This window comes from Lynx rufus, unplaced genomic scaffold, assembly GCF_022079265.1.
Source record: "Lynx rufus isolate CCGP_SWC_20201006 ecotype Redwood Valley unplaced genomic scaffold, mLynRuf1.p SCAF_8, whole genome shotgun sequence".
Lineage (NCBI taxonomy): Eukaryota > Metazoa > Chordata > Mammalia > Carnivora > Felidae > Lynx > Lynx rufus.
Genome location: NW_025814896.1, coordinates 42713146 through 42732129, shown reverse-complemented (window position 1 = coordinate 42732129; position 18984 = coordinate 42713146). Strand labels below are relative to the sequence as shown.

Here is an 18984-nt window from a genome sequence, read left to right as displayed (position 1 = left end):
GTGCTTCAGAAGGGAAAGGCTCCATTGTTTCATCTCTGTATAGGCTTTCTGTGTAATTGCGTCAATAGAGCACAGCCGCACAGGGGAGCTTTTCCTGGAGGATCCAGGCGGCTGATGAAGGACAAGAGTATCTCCCCAGTGATATGACCGCAGGGCAGAGATTCTCCAGGACCTTGGCAGAGCCAAGGACGCGTATAGTCACAAAAACACCAATTCATCAAACGCATTGGTTTTTGTATCACAAACTATAGGAAATAGTTTGTCTGGCAGGCATAGGGGGTAAAATAACATCTTATAGGGGGCATATGTCATAAAATGTTTTCAAAGTCTGCTTTACCAGGGTTCATTCTGAAAGTAGCAATAAAGTCGAAATTTCTCCAGACTCCAATCCTGTTACCAAAAAGCTATTTTGTGGATGTAAAACCACACTGTGTAATAGAACTTTCTGTGATGATAGTAAAGTTGAATTGAATTTCAGCAGCCGCTAGCTAGCCCCTTGTGGTCATTGAGGACTTGAAATGAGGCTAAGGTGATTGAGGAATTGAATTTTTAATTTGATTTGGCCTTAATTAATTTAAACTTCAGTGTAAATTGCCACATATGGTCAGTGGCTATTGCACTAGACTGTGGATCTGGAGAAATAGATGATAAACACAAGTGGGTTTAGAAGATACTGGAGGTAAGGTATAAACAGTGGCTCAATAAGAAATTACAGGTCAGTGACGGTCAGTTTTCCTTCCTTCATTTTTTTTTCTTTATTAATCCAATAAATATTTGTTTTAAGGCATCCTGAAGTTTGAGGACCACTGATCTGGAGAAAGGGAAGGATTTTGCCACAATATAGATGGTGGTTGAGTTTAGCAGCATCTCCAAAACAGTGAATCTTTCTTAAAAAAATTTGTTTTAACATTTATTTATTTTTGAGCGAGACAGAGAAAGCAAGCAGGGGAGGGGCAGAGAAAGGGAGACAGAGAATCTGAAACAGGCTCCGCCCTGGGAGCGCAGAGCCCAGTGAGGAGCTCGAACTCACAAACTGTGAGATCATGACCTGAGCCGAAATCAAGAGTTGGACGCTTAACTGACTGAGCCCCCAAACAGTGAATCTTTTATATTGCAAAGGCATGCAAAGACACACTTGCTTCCAAATGATGCAAAGGCTTTGAAATACTCACCATCATCCATAATTCCAATGGTGACACCTTTCCCTGTGTATCCCAGCTCCCAAGCTTCTGCCACATTCAAATCAAGGCCAGGAGTGCCATCGGCTTGCCCTGTGTTGATCTGGTTCAGGAATTCCAAAGCAGAGAATCTTGTTAGTCTGGTGCAGTAAAGCACCTGTCTAAATGTTTGCAGCTGTCTGGTATTCCAGGGCCAACTCAAAGGCCAAGTCTTCCAGGAAACCATACTTCTGGATGTTTCCCCATCCACCTCTTCCAGCCTTCTCCCTCCATTTTTTTAAATGTACATAATTGACGTTTCTATGTTATGTAATTATGCAAACACAGTTTCAATCCCTCTATCTCTTGCATTTTAATGTTTATTTATTTTTTGAGAGAGAGAGAGAGAGAGAGAGCGCGAGAGCGAGCATGGGGGAGGGGCAGAGAGTGGGAGACACAGAATCCAAAGCAGGCCCCAGGCTCCAGGCTGTCAGCACAGAGCCTCATGCGGGGCTTGAACTCGTAATCATGCCCTAAGCCTAATCAGACACTTAACTGACTGAGCCACCCAGGCGCCCCTCAATCCTTCCATCTCTTATGATTGGATTGCTATCCTTAAACTCCTTAAAGCTGCTATTGCAAGAAACTCTCCAATTTGGAATTAAATGCTCACTCTTGTAGTCCTTATTTATGCCTCATACTTTGAATTTAGCACATACTTTCTTGGATTATTCTTGTTTGAATGTGATTTCCTTGCTCAACAACGATATGCTTTGCGAGAGAGAGCACATCCTATTTACCTTTAATTTCAGTACCACCACACCAAATCTTGCTTAAAAATGTCTGAGGAACTGATTAAAGATAGTTGGTTCACTTTTAGTGCTTGTTCTAATGGAGGAAAACAGTCCTTTCCCTAAAAAAAATTCAAAAAAGGAAACAAAGGAATTCCAGATAAATAGGTTCACTGCCTTCTTTTCATGCATCTTTGTCCTGTGCAGATTTTCTCAAAGATGAGTTGTGGAAACAGCGCAGTCAGAATTTGTATCTGCAGAAGCCCACAGTGACCCGTTGCTAAAACGCTGTGTGGATGTCATTAGCGCTTTTTGCAAAAACGACTGGTCTTCCAGGCACATGTTAAGATTACACTCTCTATTACTTTGGAAGTTAGTAGAATGCCCACGTGACTGGTTTTGGCCAATGGAATGTGAGCTCGGGCGTCATTTGTCACATCCAGGCAGAAGCCTTAGGGCGCCAGTGTGTGCCCTGCTCCTTCCCCTTGTTGAGGTGCTCTTGAGAGCAGGGGTCGAGATGGAGCTGAGATGGAGACTGGGTCCATGAGGAAATAGGAAGTGTTGGACGTATAGTGAGTGGGCAACAGCTTCAATTTGTTAAGCCAGTGTGATTTGGGGGTTGGTTGTGATTGCAAGACCCATGGTAGCCTAACCTGATTAACACACAGAAGCCTTTTTCACTTGCCCAGATCAGATTTGTGGGATTCCATGCCAAAAAGCCAAGGGCACAGTCGAGCTGTGAAGATCCAAGAGGTAAGTTGTGATGCATTCCCATAAATGTATCAGTCCACAGGGCTATAATTTAGTCTTCTTTCTCTTTTGATCTTAAATAAGGTGAAGCATCACTCATATTTTAAAATTACTCACTCCTTTCCCCTCAAGATGGCCTGCAGATAGATTGGTTTAGAGGCTCTGAGTCTCTTTTAAATATAACCCAACCTGTCCAAATGGGCCACGGAGGATGCTGGTGGGCCAGAAAATATTCATTTCACCTGACAGATTGGACCCCCCAGGCCTTGAATCCTGCATCAGTGAAGCACCATGGATGTGACTTCCTGCCATTATTTTAGGAAGAACTAACGGATGCTACTTTCATTGCTTTGGTCTTTGAGCTCTCTTGCTTGTCCCTTGTGAAGTCGCCTGATTCTTTCTCTTATGCCTGTGGTTTCATTATGTCCTCCCATCACTCTGCCTGTTGAAACCCTTGGATTACACCCCCTAGACCCTTGACTCAACTTCTGCATGATTTTGCAAGTCTCCCCTCATGCGCTGGTGTGCTTTTTCAGAGTCTGGGGCAATCTGATCAGCAGAGATCATGGCTATTTAGCAGTTCCAGAAGAAACAGATGAGGGAACATGATGTATGGGTGGTGATAGAAAATCAATACGTATCAGAGGGGGCAGAGAGGTTCATGGAGTCAGATGCTGGCTGACATTCCATAGAATAATGAGGAAATAGAAATGAGTCTTTTATCCAAAGTCTCAAGGTGGGAAATGTTAGGAATAATACGGAGATGCTTACCAGATACCACTGCTTTGTAAAAAGAGGATCATTCATGTTGATGTCAATCTCATTGATGTCTCTATACCCCCGCTTCTTTCTGTCAAATCCTTCCTGCTGCAAGGCCATCTTTACCTGAAATGACATATTGGCAGAACACCTGAATATCAACCTGAACACCTTCTTCTGGAATTCATTTCCATGAACTCAAATTCCATTTGTACATAAGGTGTTTTCTTTTTTTTCTGCAGAAGCCAAGTTCATCTCCTGTACACTCTGCTCTCTATGATTATTTTCTGAAAGCATTTGCTCCTCTCTGTGCCGAATAAATTGGCCTTGGTGATGCCTCAAAGTGAGTTTCTTTAAAATGAGAATTCGACAGAGAAAAGTACTCTCAAGGAAGAAAAGGTGGTAGGGGTTGTTGAGGGAAATAAACAAAGCAACCCAATACTTCTATTAAGTAAGGAAGCTTGATGTGGATTCAGGGAGGGAGAGAGTGAAAACTGCATGGATTATTTTTCTGGAAGGCTTTCGAGCCTTTATGTTTGTTGACAGGATTGTGCTGTCACATTTGGGAATCAGCCAAAACCAAAACCAAGACTGAACCAGACCAAACCAAAACCGGACCAAAACAAAACCTGCGTGGAGAGCCAGCTAGTTCACGGCAGAGCTTTCGAAGGTAAGTGAGGGATCTTTGAAAAGAAATGGACGATGTTGGCATCCTGGCAATGACAATACTTCAATTTTTGGAAAGTCAGGCAGGACCCCAAGCCCTTGGATGCAAATGAAACTTAGGTGCTGAATTGTTCAAGCAGGCTCCTGGACACAGCTAGACTTTGTCCCATTCACGAAACTTTCCTTCACTTGGGCAATAATGCATTTATCACCCAGTGGCTGTGGCCAGTCTCTGAACAGCTACAAACTCAAGGACTATGCAAATGTAGAAAAGGGTGTGGGCTGAATACATAGCTTTAAAATTATATTTTGCTGCCCAACATCCATTTCTTCCTTTCGCAAACATCCTCAGTGTATTTGGGGGACTACCTGGAGTCCACTAGGTTCTGCATTGGTGGAAATGAAATGTGAGACACCTTATCTGCTGCAAAGAAATTGCAGGCTCTCTGCCTCAGGGGAGCCCCGGTGGGTATGGATTTGCATCTTGGGAAAGCAATGTGAGGGGAAAAGGAGCCCTTGAAGGCTATTTATTTCCTAGGTTCACTCCCCAGACCTTCCCTGTAAAAGGTTCTTGCTACAGTTCCACAACCCAACCCTGGAGCTCCCCCAAGACTAATCTTTTGGCCTCTCACTGATTGGGAGCTCCCCATACCATTCCAGGAAATTCTCTTTTGCTTAAGTAATCCAGAATTGATTTCTGTTGCTTGCACTTGAGAACTCTGATTGGGACCAGGGAAGACAAGAGGACCCATGTCTACAGTGACGGTAGGGAGGGAAAAATGGAGGGATCATAAAGGTGGCTGGAAACCTCCCCTCCCTTGCTGTCCTGGAATGTGCAGGAATGCTGTAAGAGAGTGGTACTTCATTTCCTTCTACACACTGACATAGGAAACCTGGGGGCTCGTTTGCCAGAAAATCTTTAATTCTATCAGAAACTCTGTATGTGTAGAAAAGAAGTGGTAGGTGTGGCATTTGCTCGATTCCTTGGAAGTATTCCAACAACAGATACTCACTTTGGCACGTAACAAATATTTGGAAGCATGGGATGGATGTGTTTTCTTTTTTTTTAATTTTAATTTTTTTCTATTAGAGAGAGAGAGAGAGAGAGAGCACTCATGAGTAGGGGAGAGGCACTAGAGGGAAAGAGAGAGAGAGAGAGAGAGAGAGAGAGAGAATTCCAAGCAGACTCCATGCTCAGCACAGAGCTCAATGTGGAACTTGATCCCATGACCCTGGGATCATGACCTGAGCTGAGATCAAGAGTCAGAAGCTCAACAGACTGAGCTACCCAGATGCCCCACGGATAGATATTTTTATAATGCCAAAAATCTAGACATAACTAGTGTCCATCAAATGGAGAGAAATTATGATTCAAATATACATGTGCATATATGTATATGATGTGTATTTTCTATGTATTCTATATATGTATCTTCTGAGAAGCAGATGCCAAGATGAGATTAAATACGCAAGGTTTTTATTAGGAGAGAAAATGCAAGGCACTGCCATGCAAGCTTGACCCCATAAAGGAGAGCATGAACAAGGTTGGGCAAAAGTGTCCTCAACTGCCCCATAGTGTAAGGAAAGTGTGACAAGTCTGTTGGGGTTCCAAAGTCGACTTTCAGAGGAATCCTGTGTCTCCCAGGGATGATCCTGCCTCAGTGCTCCTGCTGTGCTCAGTGACTGGCTGGAGCCGCCTGGGAAGCATGGCCTGTTGCCAACACAGTGACAGATTTCAGAGCGCAGCAGCTGGGGTGCTTGGTCAATTACTCTCCTGGAAATCAGAGGTGTGCTCTGTGTATCTTCACAGCTGTCACAGAACAGATAGAAGATAGATCTACCTACACACACACACACACACACACACACACACACACATGTTTATGTAAAGAGCCATAGTGCACCCCTCTTAAAACGTTTCTTTTACTATGGACGCAGGTATTCAAGGAAGAGGGGTAAGAGTGTCGCTTTCACTTGGGAAGGAGCCTGAATTCGGCCATCGCATCTTCCCATAGTGGTCCTGAGTAAGACCTTTATCTGCTCCGCTCATTAATGGTAAGCCTGGGTTGGCTTCCGTTGCGGGATTCCCATCATATTGGATTCGTTGTCATGATTGATTTTGTTGAGGTAGCGTTGTTCCATTGCTAGGGTCTTTGCTAAGCAAGAGTAGCTGCCCCGTGGATGCTTGAAAACTCCCCTTTGGAGTTGCTGATTCTCAGCAGCATAAGAACAAGCAGACCCACATCGGATTTCATCTTTTTTTAGATAACAGAGCAGGAATGGCTACGACAATAGCACTCCAAACTTAATTAGACTGAGTGCAGTCTAATGAAAAGACTTAAAACTCATTTCCATAAAATTAATTTTTAATTCCATAAATTAGGTTTTAATGGAGACCAGCGATGCTTTGGAACGTTGTGCTCTCTGGACACCACCCCTCCTTGCTGCTCAGAAGTGCCGAAGCATGACGTCGGTGTCTGCAATCTTGTCATTTAGTGTTACTGAAAATTAAAAATCCTAAGACTGCAGACCTTTCTGAGCCTTTTAGTTGATGTTCACGTCTTCAGTGAAGATCACAGTTACAATACCAAGACAGAGAACACCTTTAAAACATATATTTTTCTTGTTATATGCAAATAACTGGAGAGTACGTATTTTTCCCCACAGTGATACCACGGACTACCATAAATTGCTTTCTTTTTCTGGGTTCTTGTCCAATGCTAATTTTCATTTAAACCTAATTTTTACATAAGAGTAATTGAACAAAAGATAGAATTCTGCATTCTTTCTTCACTAAGTAGTGTACACAAGGATTTTAATATGCTTCTCTAGAGCTCTCATAAATTAATTTTTAATAGCTACCTAAATATCCCATAGAATAATGTGCAATAATTTACCCAATGATATCCCTCTTACTGGTCATTTGGATTGTTTTCTACTATAATTGAAATTTCCAGTAGCAGAAAGATGAGATTATTAACTATTTTTAAAGACCCCTGGAGGAGATTTCAGTGTTATAACCCCTCGTGTGATAAAACAGTTAATATCAGAGAAGTATTTCCTGGTGTTCAAATTCCTTCTGCACATTATAACTACAAGGTTACTTTTATTCTTTCTCCTCCTCTGAATGTAACCTTTCACACACGGTACCTTTCATTACCACTTCGATGTGGCACCAGTGGCCTGCAACTTAACCATAGCTCCTTGCCTTCTTGAAAAATAATGTACAGTTAGCTTAGGTATTTCATTTTAGACTGCTCATCCAAGTTGTCCATTGACCTAATCATTTACATAGATAAACAAGATAAGAAAGCATTATTTTATTAGAATTATTTTCTTAGAAACGAAGAGATGGATATTCTGCAATTCTGGTTCAACTTTTTTTTTTTTTTAATTTTTTTTTTTCAACGTTTATTTATTTTTGGGACAGAGAGAGACAGAGCATGAATGGGGGAGGGGCAGAGAGAGAGGGAGACACAGGACCGGAAACAGGCTCCAGGCTCTGAGCCATCAGCCCAGAGCCTGACACGGGGCTCGAACTCACGGACCGCGAGATCGTGACCTGGCTGAAGTCGGACGCTTAACCGACTGCGCCACCCAGGGGCCCCTCTGGTTCAACTTTTAAATCTTAATTTGACACCCATGCTTGAACAAGTTTTACTCTAGAAACTCCCCCCACTTCCTTCCTTCTTATAGTCTTTCTCTTTAACGAAGAATTTTCCATCAACAAATGTGTTTGTACATCTACAATGTGCCGGTTACAGATCATTCTAGGAGGCAGATACTATCCCTGCACATTTGCCTTCTATTTTAGAAGTTTCATTAACAAGGTACTTTCACTACATATAATCTTCTCAACAAGACTGTGGGGAGGGTATGGTTACAACTGAGGAAAGGAGGGTTAGCGGCCATTGTTCAGCTGTTGAAAACATGGCGGAGTCACGCAGGCTGACCAATTCTAAATCCTCCATACTTCTCACCAAGCCACATTGCCTCTTGCTAAGGCACGGAACACAGTCAACCTTCCAGTATCTGGGACAACTTAACTGTGGATCTGACTCTCTGAGGATCAGGGTCTGGATCACTCCACCGCTGGGCTGATAATTAAACAGCTGCTAATTAGCATCTACTGTGGGGGCAGGAGAGGGGCCAGGAGAAAGACAGCAATATGGGAAACCTGCTTCCAAAGGGTGAGACGACTTCGCTGGGAGTGAGTGTGGGAAAAGAAACAAAACACAAAACTGACATGTTTGTGAAAACGCTAAAGTTTTAAAATCTATGATGCTGTAGATGTGTTACACCATTATTTTGTGTACTACCAAGAATTATTTTTATGTACCACCTTCATGGGTTAAATTGTGTCCCTCTGAAAGATATATTGAAATCTTAACCTTCAGTACCTCAGAATGTGACCCTATATGGGAACAGGGTTGTTGCTGATGTAATTAGTTAGGAGGAGGTCATACTGGAGGAAGATGGGCCCCTAATCCAACATGGCTGGTGTTCTCATAAGAAGAGGACAGACAGACACATGAGAAGAATGCCACAGGAAGACATAAGGACACACAGGACAAAGCCATGTGAAGAGGGAGGAGGCAGAGAATGGAGTTATCCTTCTACAAGCCAGAGAACTCCTGGGTCTACTAGAAGGTGGAAGAGGCAAAAGGAGGAGGGCTGCTAGAGATTTCAGAGGGAGCGTGGTGTCCCAACACCACGACCTCAGGCTTTTGGCCTCCAGAACTGTGAGCGAGTTAATCTCTGTTGTATTGGGCCTCCCAGTTTGTGGTATCCTGTTATAGAAACTAATACAACCACTAAGAATTGAATTCAGCCCTAGGAGATTACTACGACTCCTGAGAATGAAACCATGTCACGATGCTTACTTCTCATTTGTAAACTTCATTTTGTACAGGAAGTGCTCTTGTAGCCCCATTTGGACAAAGACTTCTTCAACCATGTATAACTTTTATAAAAAAAAAAAAAAAAGAAAAAGGGAAAATGTTAGGAAATACATTGGTTAGGATGTTCCTAAACTGTTGCACATTTGGAGCCTCAGAATCCTCCACGTCTGTGTTTTCCTACGGGATGTCATCCTCCGTGCCGTCGAGCATGTTGGTGATCAGCATTTCTTGAAAGAGTGCTCCACTGTTGCCTCCAGGATTTTCTGCTAAATTGCCAACACCTATTCTGCATGTTTTGACGCCCCAGCCTAAGGCAGTACGATGTCCTCACTCTTGTCATTTGCCAAGAGCGGTTGTAAGACACGTGCATAAACCCATGCATTTGAGAACAGGTAGCGTGTGATCGTTTTTGCTTTTCTCGATTTTCTGATGGCAAACTTTTGAGCAGTTAACAAAGTGGAACTTCTCAAAGTTTGCCCCACCCCAGGACCGGAGTGAACTGGGTAAGGGTCATCCGTGGAAGCCAAGAGGTTTTGTAGAAAGAGCTCTGGATTGTGGTGCCGCAGAGGTGGGTTTGAGACCTGCATCTGCCCCTACTAACTCTGTATCTTTGAGCATAATAGTGATATTTCTGAGACTCCTTATCACTGGACTGAGAGGAACTACTTCTGAGGGTTCATTTGAGGAATGAGTGGCCTCAACCTCTGTGGAGCACCTGTGAAACACAGCTCCGGGCACACAGTAAATGCCCACATATGTCAATTCCCCTCCCAGCCTTCAGCCAGCTCACCTCTACCTGGGGTGCACACCAGGTCACCCGGGGAGCTTTAGCAATCCCCACACGTGGCCCACGCTTGGACCCAATCAGACTCTCCAGGGGATCCCAATCTGCCCCAAGGTGGACACTGTCCTGGAGGCCAATTTTCTTCCCCTGTAGAATGCCCATTTCCACTTCTCAGAATTGTGGGGAGGCCCCGGTGGGATCCAAGCTGTGAAATCCTCACTCGGTAGAGAGATCTGCAGATGGGAAGCCTTGGGGCCATCACCTCCCAAGGCGAGGAGGCAGGGAGATGCCCACTCCCCCTTAGCAGCCAGCTCTCCCAGTGCCTGTCCTGCCCTCCTTCTTGGTTCTTTCTCTGTGAGAGGACACGGTCAGATTGGGTCACTTACTCTCTGATTGGGCGGGACATCCAAATCACCCACGTGAGCTGCTTCTTTGATTAAATAAAAATTGTTGTTTTACTTTATTTATGTATTTATGTATTCACTTATTTTTAAGTTTATTTGTCTATTTTGAGAGAGAGAGAGCAAGCATGAGTGGGGGAGAGAGAGAGGGAGAGAGAGAATCCCAAGCAGGTCCCATGCTGTCAGCGCAGGGCCAGATGTGGGGCTTGATCCCATGAGCCATGAGATCATGACCTGAGCCAAAACCAAGAGTCAGATGCTTAACCGACTGAGCCATCCAGGTGCCCCCAAAATTGTTGTTTTAAAATGGAGAAGTAGGAAAGAAGAAAAGAAAAAACATAATTTCACACCCCCAACCTCCTGAGAATCCTTGTTGACATTAAGAAAAAAAAAAAAAGAAGGTAACACATGTGCATGGCTAGAAAATTAAAGCAGTACAGGAAGTTGTATAATAGGAAGGGAACGTTTCATCCCCCCCTTTCCTTCCTTGCTCTCAAATAGTTCTCTGCTCAAAAGTGATCACTGTTCATGACTTCGCATGAGTCCTTCCAGAAAATGTTTACATGTTTGCACTAATACACATACATAGAAAGAGGAGGTTTTTAAAAATTGTTTATTATTTATTTGTTTAAAATAAAAAATGTTTATTTATTTTTGAGAGAGAGAGAGACAGTGCATAGGCTGGGGAGGGACAGAGACAGAGAGAGGGAAACACAGAATCTGAAGCAGGCCCCAGGCTCTGAGCTGTCAGTTCAGAGCCTGATGTGGTGCTCGAACCCATGGACTGTGAGATCATGACCTGATCCAAAGTTGGACGCTTGACTGACTGAACCACCCAGGCGCCCCAAGAGGGAGTTTCTTTCTTTTTTTTGGGGGGGGGGAAGTTTCTTTTTTTAAAGGAGTATATTTAGCATGATTCTTTTGTACTGTAGTGGATTGAATGTTCCCCCCAAAATATATGTTCCCCCAACTATATATCCCCCCAAATTGTATGCTCACATCCTAATCCCTGGAACCTGTGAATGAGACTTTGTTTGGAAAAAGAGTCTTTGTAGTTGTAACTCAAGATCTTGAGTTAAGACCATTCTGGATTATCGGGATGGGCCTTAAACCCAGTGACACGTATCCAGGGACCAGTGTCCTTATTAGACTCACACTGAGGAGATGCATACACAGAGAAGAGCAGAAGGCCAGGTGAAGGGGGAAACAGGGCCTGGAGTAAAGAGCTACAGCCCATGAGTGCTGGTGGCCAATAGAACCTCCAAGAGGCAGGGAAGGACTTTCTTCCTCTGGAGCCCCGGAGCGGCACAGCCCTGCAAGCTGATGGCCTTGACTTTGGCCTTCCATCCCCTAGAACTGTGAGAGAGTAAGTAGAAGTTGTTTTAAGCCATCGAGTTTGTGGTAATTAACACAGTAGCTATAGGAAACTGATACAATGTCGTAAATTTGAAACGCGTGTGTGTGTGTGTGTGTACACACATATACACACTTGTGTGTGTGTGTGTGTGTATACACACACGCACATATATACAATATTGATGGATAATATCCATATGTTTGGTACATATACATAGATATATTTTATAAAATGTAACCAGTGGATTTATATGTATAATACCTACATGTTATTTGTATATGATACCTATAATACCTATGTTATAATATCTACATCTGTTCTAATATAGATATGACATCTGGTAGTATCTCTTTTAAATTTACTCCAAAAAGATCAAGAAACATCTGCTGTTCTTAATGAAACATATGGATGGCTGTCAGACAACCTAAGGTGGCTACTCTGACCACCCAGGAATGTGTCCCTTAAGAACGCCAGGGAGTTGTGCTGTGGGTCCTGGCTGAGAACTGGTGGAGAGTGGAACTCTAAGACCTGCTCTGGTCCTGCGGAGCATCCGACAATGCCTCTGTGGGGGAAGCAGAGGGTCCCAAGCTTGGCCAGCGGCACCATCGCCTGGAGGGGGGTGGTGGTGGGGAGTTTGTCAAGAGTCCCTAGAGGTGGGCCTGGCCTCAGGGTCTCTTCAAGCTTTCCAAGTGCCTGATTCCTAAGCTGAGGCTGAGGAACTGCATGCTGGGGGCTCCTCCCCCTCCTCGCTCTTGTCCCAGTTCTCACACTGCTCAAACCACAGATGAGAGCAAGGGACAAAGCATCTATGCTTCCAGAGACCACACCAAGTGGTCTCTGAAAGAGAACAAACTCACATCTGTAAGATAACACAGCCCATCTACTCCTTGAAAAATCATCTCTCTGGATTCACCTAGTGCTAGCTGGGAGGGGCAGGGACGGCAGGCTGGGGAGGTGCGTGGGCGGGCATCAAGGCTACAGCAAGGTTTCCAAAGAATGTGGATCTTCTGTTTATTAAAAACCTCTTAATTTGCACACGAAATGACCTAGCCTTTATTATGGGCTGAGGACTTTTTTTTCCCTTGATAGGTTAAAACAAAACAAAAATAGCTGTTCCAGAAACATCACGCCCAACATGTTAGCTAGGACAACCGTGGGCGGGCTTGAAGATGCGTCCACATGGGGCGCAGGATTAAGGCTGAAGTCAGAAGTCTCCTCTGGCTCCTGGCCTGATCATCCTCCCTGGTGTCAATCTCCTGGGTAGGAGAGAAGAATTCAAGTCCTTTCTGATGTGTGCTTACAGAGTCAGTGGCCAACACGGACAGGCTCTGTTCTTCCTCTCATGAGATGCCAGAGGCACACTGGGGGCTTTCCCTTCAAGCTTTGAGTTGCTGGGGGGATTTGAAATGGATTGGGCTGGGCTTCATCTCCTGGAAAGGACGATATAGCTTTACTTCTATTTAGATCGAATATTGACTTTTATTCAGAATAAAAGGTTGCAGAAAAGGAGGCAGTGTAGCATTGTAGACGAGAGATTGGTCTTTGGCATAGGCAGATGTAGGTTACGGGCCGCGATGTATCTGCCGCTCACCAGCCGTGTGATCTCACGCAAGTTGCGGAACCTATTTAAGGCTCAGTTTGTTCACCTGGAGAATGGGGATGAGCCCTGATACCAACTAACATTTATTGAGGTCTGGCTGTGTGTCAGGAGGGCTTTAAGTATTTCATGTACATAATTTTCACAACAACCTCAAGGCTGCTTAGGAATGAAGGCAGGACAGAGTGAGGGGCTGGGTAAAAGTCACACAGGTAGCCAAGGGCAGAGCCATGGTTCAGATCTGTTCTGGGTTGAACTGTGTCCCCCTAAAAAGTCATATGTTGACGTTCTAACTACTAGTCCCTCAGAATATGATTGTATTTGCAGATAGTGTCTTTTTTTAATGTTTATTTGTTTTGAGAGAGAGAAAGAGAGCACATGCACGTGAGCAATCACGTGAGTGGGGGTGGGGCAGAGAGACTGGGAGAGACGGAATCCCAAGCAGGCTCCCTACTGTTAGCGCAGAGCCCGATGGGGGGTCCTATGTCATAAACCGTGAGATCATGACCTGAGCCGAAATCAAGAGTCAGATGCTTAACCAACTGAGCTACCCAGGTGCCCTGGAGATAGTGTCTTTAAAGAGGCTATTAAGTTAAAATGAGCTCTTTAAGGTGAGCCTTAATCCAGTATGACCGGTGTCCTATTCTAACACGAGGAAATTTGGACAGAGACACACAGAGGGAATGCTGTGAAAATATAAGGTCAAGACAGCCATCTCCAAGCCAAGGAGAAAGGCCTGGAACGGATCCTTCCCTCCTGGCCAACATGCTGACACCTTGATCTTGGACTTCAAGCTCCAGAACTGTGAGACATGCATTTTTGTTGTTTAAAACACCCGGTCTATGATACGTGGTTATGGCAGCCCTCAGAAACCCATAGGATACCAGAGCAATCTGTTTGCACAGTCTGTATGCTTTCCTACTGCGCCAGTTGCTTCTCTGTTCCCACTTCATAATTTGGATTATGGAGAGAATCAGATGAGATTATGCATATGGACCCCTGGCTCATAGTATATACTCAATAAATGCCTGCATTTTCTGCTATAATTGTTGCCAGTGTTCTAATATTTCAGGCCCTGTGGAAAGGCAGTGGCACGGTGCTTTCCAAAGCAGCCCAGGCACCTTTGATTCATTCTTACTGCTCTTAGCTAGTTGGAGACAAATTAATCATGGCAAGAGAAACCAGCTAGAGCCTGTTCCCCTGTGGGTCCTGGAGGCAGAAGACCCACCTACAGGAAGAACACAGCTCCACCCTTTTCTGACTTCACCTTTCCAAGGCAGTGCGTTATCTCAAATAAGAGACCCAGAAAGATCATTGCTGGGGGTGATGTGGGAGATTACAGAGGAAAGAGGCCACTCCTAAGCTTAGACACTCTAGCTTACCTGCTGTGCCACCGCTGCTGGCCTTGGTTGTCAAGATCCAAAAAGGGATCTAGAGATGAGAAGGGTTTGGGGAGGGAAGACGTGACCCAGGAAGGTCAGTCGCTGGGAGGGAGGGGGCAGGCAGGAGGCTGGCTGCTTGATTTCCCTCTTGAGCATGCAGGGATGCCTTTTTGGAAAGGCCAGTTTTAGGCAAATCACATTGCTTAACTTTTCAAAGAACAGGGAGTTAAGCCACAATTATGGCTAAATGCGCTGTATTGATTGCCCTCATTTAGAGAGGTTTGCCTATCTTGCAAGAATGAAGACAGTCAATTGAGGAAAGAGGATATGGCTGCATGCCACTGATCACAGTTCCAGTCACTGCGTCTCTGTGACAAGATATTAACAAATTGGTATCTATCATCAAAAGCACTGTATACAAGATATACCATGAGATAAGTCAGTGTAATTAAAGAGGGATCAAAAGACGTTTCTAGCGGAGCAGAGTGCAAAGACAACCTATGGGAATGCCTTGAGGAGGTAAAATGCCATCTCCTGTGTTTGCTGGAATGTGTGTAGGGATTTGAGGTTGTGCTTTAGCATGATCTCAGTCTTCCTCTTGCTCCTATTTCCAAGATGGTGGAAGAATGTCACGGGTTGGATTAAGGGGGCTGTATTAAGGAAAAGGATATTAAAAGATGGTAGGCACTATGCCAGATGTTGAGGAAGGGATGGTCAGGCTGGGGTGTACTTGAGAGGACAATTTCCCAGGGCTGCCAGGAACCTGTAAATGCTGTCCTTGGCGAAAATGATGTGGTCCTGTCAATGAGGTTCTTTTGAGAGATGAGTGTGGAAAAGAAGCAAAGGGAGGCTGTCACTTTAATATATGAATAGCTTTGGCCACACACCTAGCGTAGACAAAGAGAGCCTGCCTGCGACATGCAGGCACGTCGTTTGTTTCCTAACAACAAACGGCGGGCCTCAGTGTAACTGAGAAGGTTTCTGGGAGGACACATGAGAGGAAGGCTCTGCCCCTGTCCACTCCAGCTGTGGCCCAACCAGTGTCCTCACACCTGACTAACTCACCCAGTGCTCTACCTTCCTGGGAAGGCACCTGGAGGTGAAGGTGAAGAGAAGGACCCACAGAGTAGGTGTCATGGTGCCCAGCTGGGAATGAATGGCTCCAGCACAGCAGGAACATAGCTTCCTAAAGCTCTGTCCCCTGCGAAACTTCCACCATGATGCTGATGCATGGCTGCTTCTGCTGGTGAACCAGAAGGAGGAGGCTGAGTGAGGGCGGGTCTGGGATGCCTAGTCCCCATTCTGTGCTGCAGGGAGGGCTCCATGATGTGCTTCTGGAAGGAGTGGATGAATGTGACTGAATATGCAATGAAGCTTCACTAATTATCCTGTCTAATGGCCTGGTTTGGTCCTGTGGGTCAGTTACCTTCACTCTGTTTCCTTGACCGCATGGTAATGATGGTGGCCTAGTCCCAGATGTTGCCTCACTAAATGTGCACGGGGAGATGTGGGGATGGGTGGAGATTGTGTATGACTTGATCCAAAGTCATGACTCTACCGAGGGCTAAAGACCATGCTCCAAATGCAATGCTTTGTGGCGAACAAGCAGTAGATTTGGAGTCAGAAAGCACTGGGTTCAGGTCCTGGGTTGATCTGCTTCTTATTTGTGTGTGCTCTGGGGCCCTCGAATTTCTGGATCCTGTTTCCTTCTTCTAGAGCAGGGATTGGCAAATGCAGCCTGCTGCTTGTTTTTGTAAATACAGTTTGTTGAACACAGCTGTGCTCATTCGTTCACATGCTGCTCCTGGCTGCTTTCTCACTCCAAGGGCAGACTTGAGTAGTTGCAGCAGAGACCATATGGCTAACGACGTATTTGCTTTCTGGCTCTTTATAGAAAAAGTTTGCTGACCCCTAAAGTATAACATGGAGATGATAGAATTCTTGCCTGTACAAGGCTTAATGGTGGGGAACACATGAAATAACCTTTTGTTGGGAACTATGAGACATACTATAAATATTACTGCCTATAATTATGTTGAATAGCATGTCTATGGAATTCATCTCATCTATGAAGGAAGAAGTAGGGGCAGAATTTTGAGTTGTAGTACAAATGGTGCGATTTGAGGGGCCCAGAGAAAGCTTCCAGTGACTCAGATCACCTCCCCTGCGCACCTCTACACTGACTGAATTCCAGCGACGAAGAGTTAAGCTTGAATTCTAAGCCCTCATTATTCATGTTGATTATGTCTCTATTTAAAAAGATTTGGAAAACAAGTCCTCTGGGACAGGCAACACAGCCAGGTGTTACCATTTACAAACACTTGGGCATGAGGTCCTTCGTTAGATGGCTTCCCTCCAGTGAAGCTGGTTGAGATTGGTGCAAGAAAGGAAGGAGAGTTTATGGAAAAGGTGATTTTGAAACTCTTGGGCCGTTTCCAGGGCTTAGAATCGGGCACCACCAGAAGGGGTAGAATTAAGACAAAGGAGGCAAGAGGACATGGTGAGAAACCCCTCCGAAGTTGTTTGTTTCTAGATGCTCTTAATGCCTGACATGTTGCTGCATGGAGGGCCACGCCATTTATTTGCTTTGATAAATGTTGCAATATGGCTTCATTGTACATTTTCAGTGGTGGTGGGGGGGTACAAACCAACAAGCTGCTTGCTTCCAAACACAAATGGATCCTTGAAAGCGCGTGGTCTCCTTTTCTTTCGCAAACTCTGAAGAAGGTTCGATTTTTGGGTTAGGACAATAGACCAAAGAGTTAAAGACGAGAGAAGATTCACTTCCTCGGTTCTTTCTTCCTAAAGGGCATCTATTTTTAATCTTCCTCAAAGGTTAGGCCCTTTGTCAACAGTGATGCCTTGCCAATTCCTTCCTCCTATCGGTCTTTCATTAGTTGCCAATGGAACAATTCCAGGTTGACGGGGTGGAAAAGAGAATGTGTGTTGAAATCGCAATTGGCATATGTCTGAAATATTTGGGGGCTGGTAGCTGCATCCTCTGCATCAGGCAGCCAGAGTATAATTCACATGTCAGGTCGAGCAGCCCACGAATGACAAAACACCAACAAGGAATAAAGGTCAGAGCGATTGATTCTTAATACGTTTCTGCTTATGCACAGAGCACCCAGGGATGGGGTGTTAATGAGCCTCAGCACAGTGATGCAGAACAAACGAAGAAAATAATAAATCGGCTTTTCAATAGTGCCCCTGGAAGGTACTGAACCAACGGGTGCTTAGATCTGCCCTCTGACAAATGCAAGGAGAAAACAGTTTTTCATTCTGCAGTATCTTAGTTTTCTGTGGCTGCTGTAACAAATTGCCGAAATGTAGTGGCTGAAAACAACACAAAGGCAGCCTCTTACAGTGCTGGAGGTCAGAAGTCTCAAATCAAGGTACCCGCAGGGCTGCGCTCTTACCGGGCCTCTAGGAGAGGATCCATTTCCTTGCTTTCTCTGCATTGCACAGATTGCTGCATTTCTTGGTTCACGGCCTTCCTCCAGCTTCAAAGGCAGCAACAGTGGGTCAAAGTCTTCATCTACGGTATTACTCTGCCCCTCTCTTCTGCTGCCTTCCTAGGAGACCTTCGCGATGACATTGGGCCCTCCTGATCATCCAGGGTAATCTCCCTACCTTAAAGCTATTTGCCACATTATGCTTTGCCATGTGCCATGACATATTCACCGGTTCTAAGGACTGGGATGGTGACATCTTGGGGGGCCACTATGCTCCCTGCCACCTGCGACACGGCAGCTGATATTCATGCTGGAATATGAGGCAGATGGTTGATATTTGTTCAATGAAGATATCCGTGCAGGGATGGAATTTGATGGAGACACAGAGCACCCACTATCATGAAAAGGAGAGCTGCCAGTCCAACCAGCTTTAGAATTAGAAGGACCTACTCGTGAAGCTGTAGAAATAACATGTTCTGTGGCCCATCTATGTGATGTCCTGAAAACAAGATAACCTTGCAGCACAAAATCTGATACGATCATCCTCAGGCCCTGGCCCACTGTGGTGCATTTGAGCTCAGAAACACAAGGTCTCTATTAACCACCGAGGAAGCTATTGTATGTCCCTCTCCCACACGCCACCTCAGCCGTCCCTGGCCAATACTTCTCTTCCGCTTCCCCCAAGAAACTTCCATTTGCAAAATGCACAACTGACAGAAGGGAGGGAGAGACTGGTGGTGGCTCGTTTCATGTGGGGAGCCATAAATCACAAAGGCTGAGTGCCATTTGTGTGAGTAGAAGCAGGAAGAACCCTGGTGGCACTATATATAGCAGATTGCAATTTTCAACCCCTTCATTTGTTCAGAGCGTCAGAGAAATATGCAGTGGGGGTGGGAAGAGATTCCATCTTAACACTGCAAGTCCTTGACACATCGGGAACTTGGTAAAGAACTGTGTGCTTCCAACACCGCATCGGAGAAGGTG

At 44.9% G+C, this 18984-nt stretch overlaps 1 protein-coding gene across 2 annotated transcripts in view; it reads right to left on the bottom strand.

The window, feature by feature from the left end:
• Nucleotides 1-18984, bottom strand: part of PCSK2 (proprotein convertase subtilisin/kexin type 2) — a 270526-nt gene that overhangs the window by 124354 nt on the left and 127188 nt on the right. For both annotated transcript variants that reach the window (XM_047069500.1, XM_047069501.1), the window contains 2 exons: nt 3470-3583; nt 1173-1281 (listed from right to left, as the gene is read on the bottom strand). In XM_047069500.1, coding sequence (XP_046925456.1) covers nt 1173-1281; nt 3470-3583 — 223 coding nt within the window. The remainder of the gene's footprint in view (nt 1-1172; nt 1282-3469; nt 3584-18984) is intronic.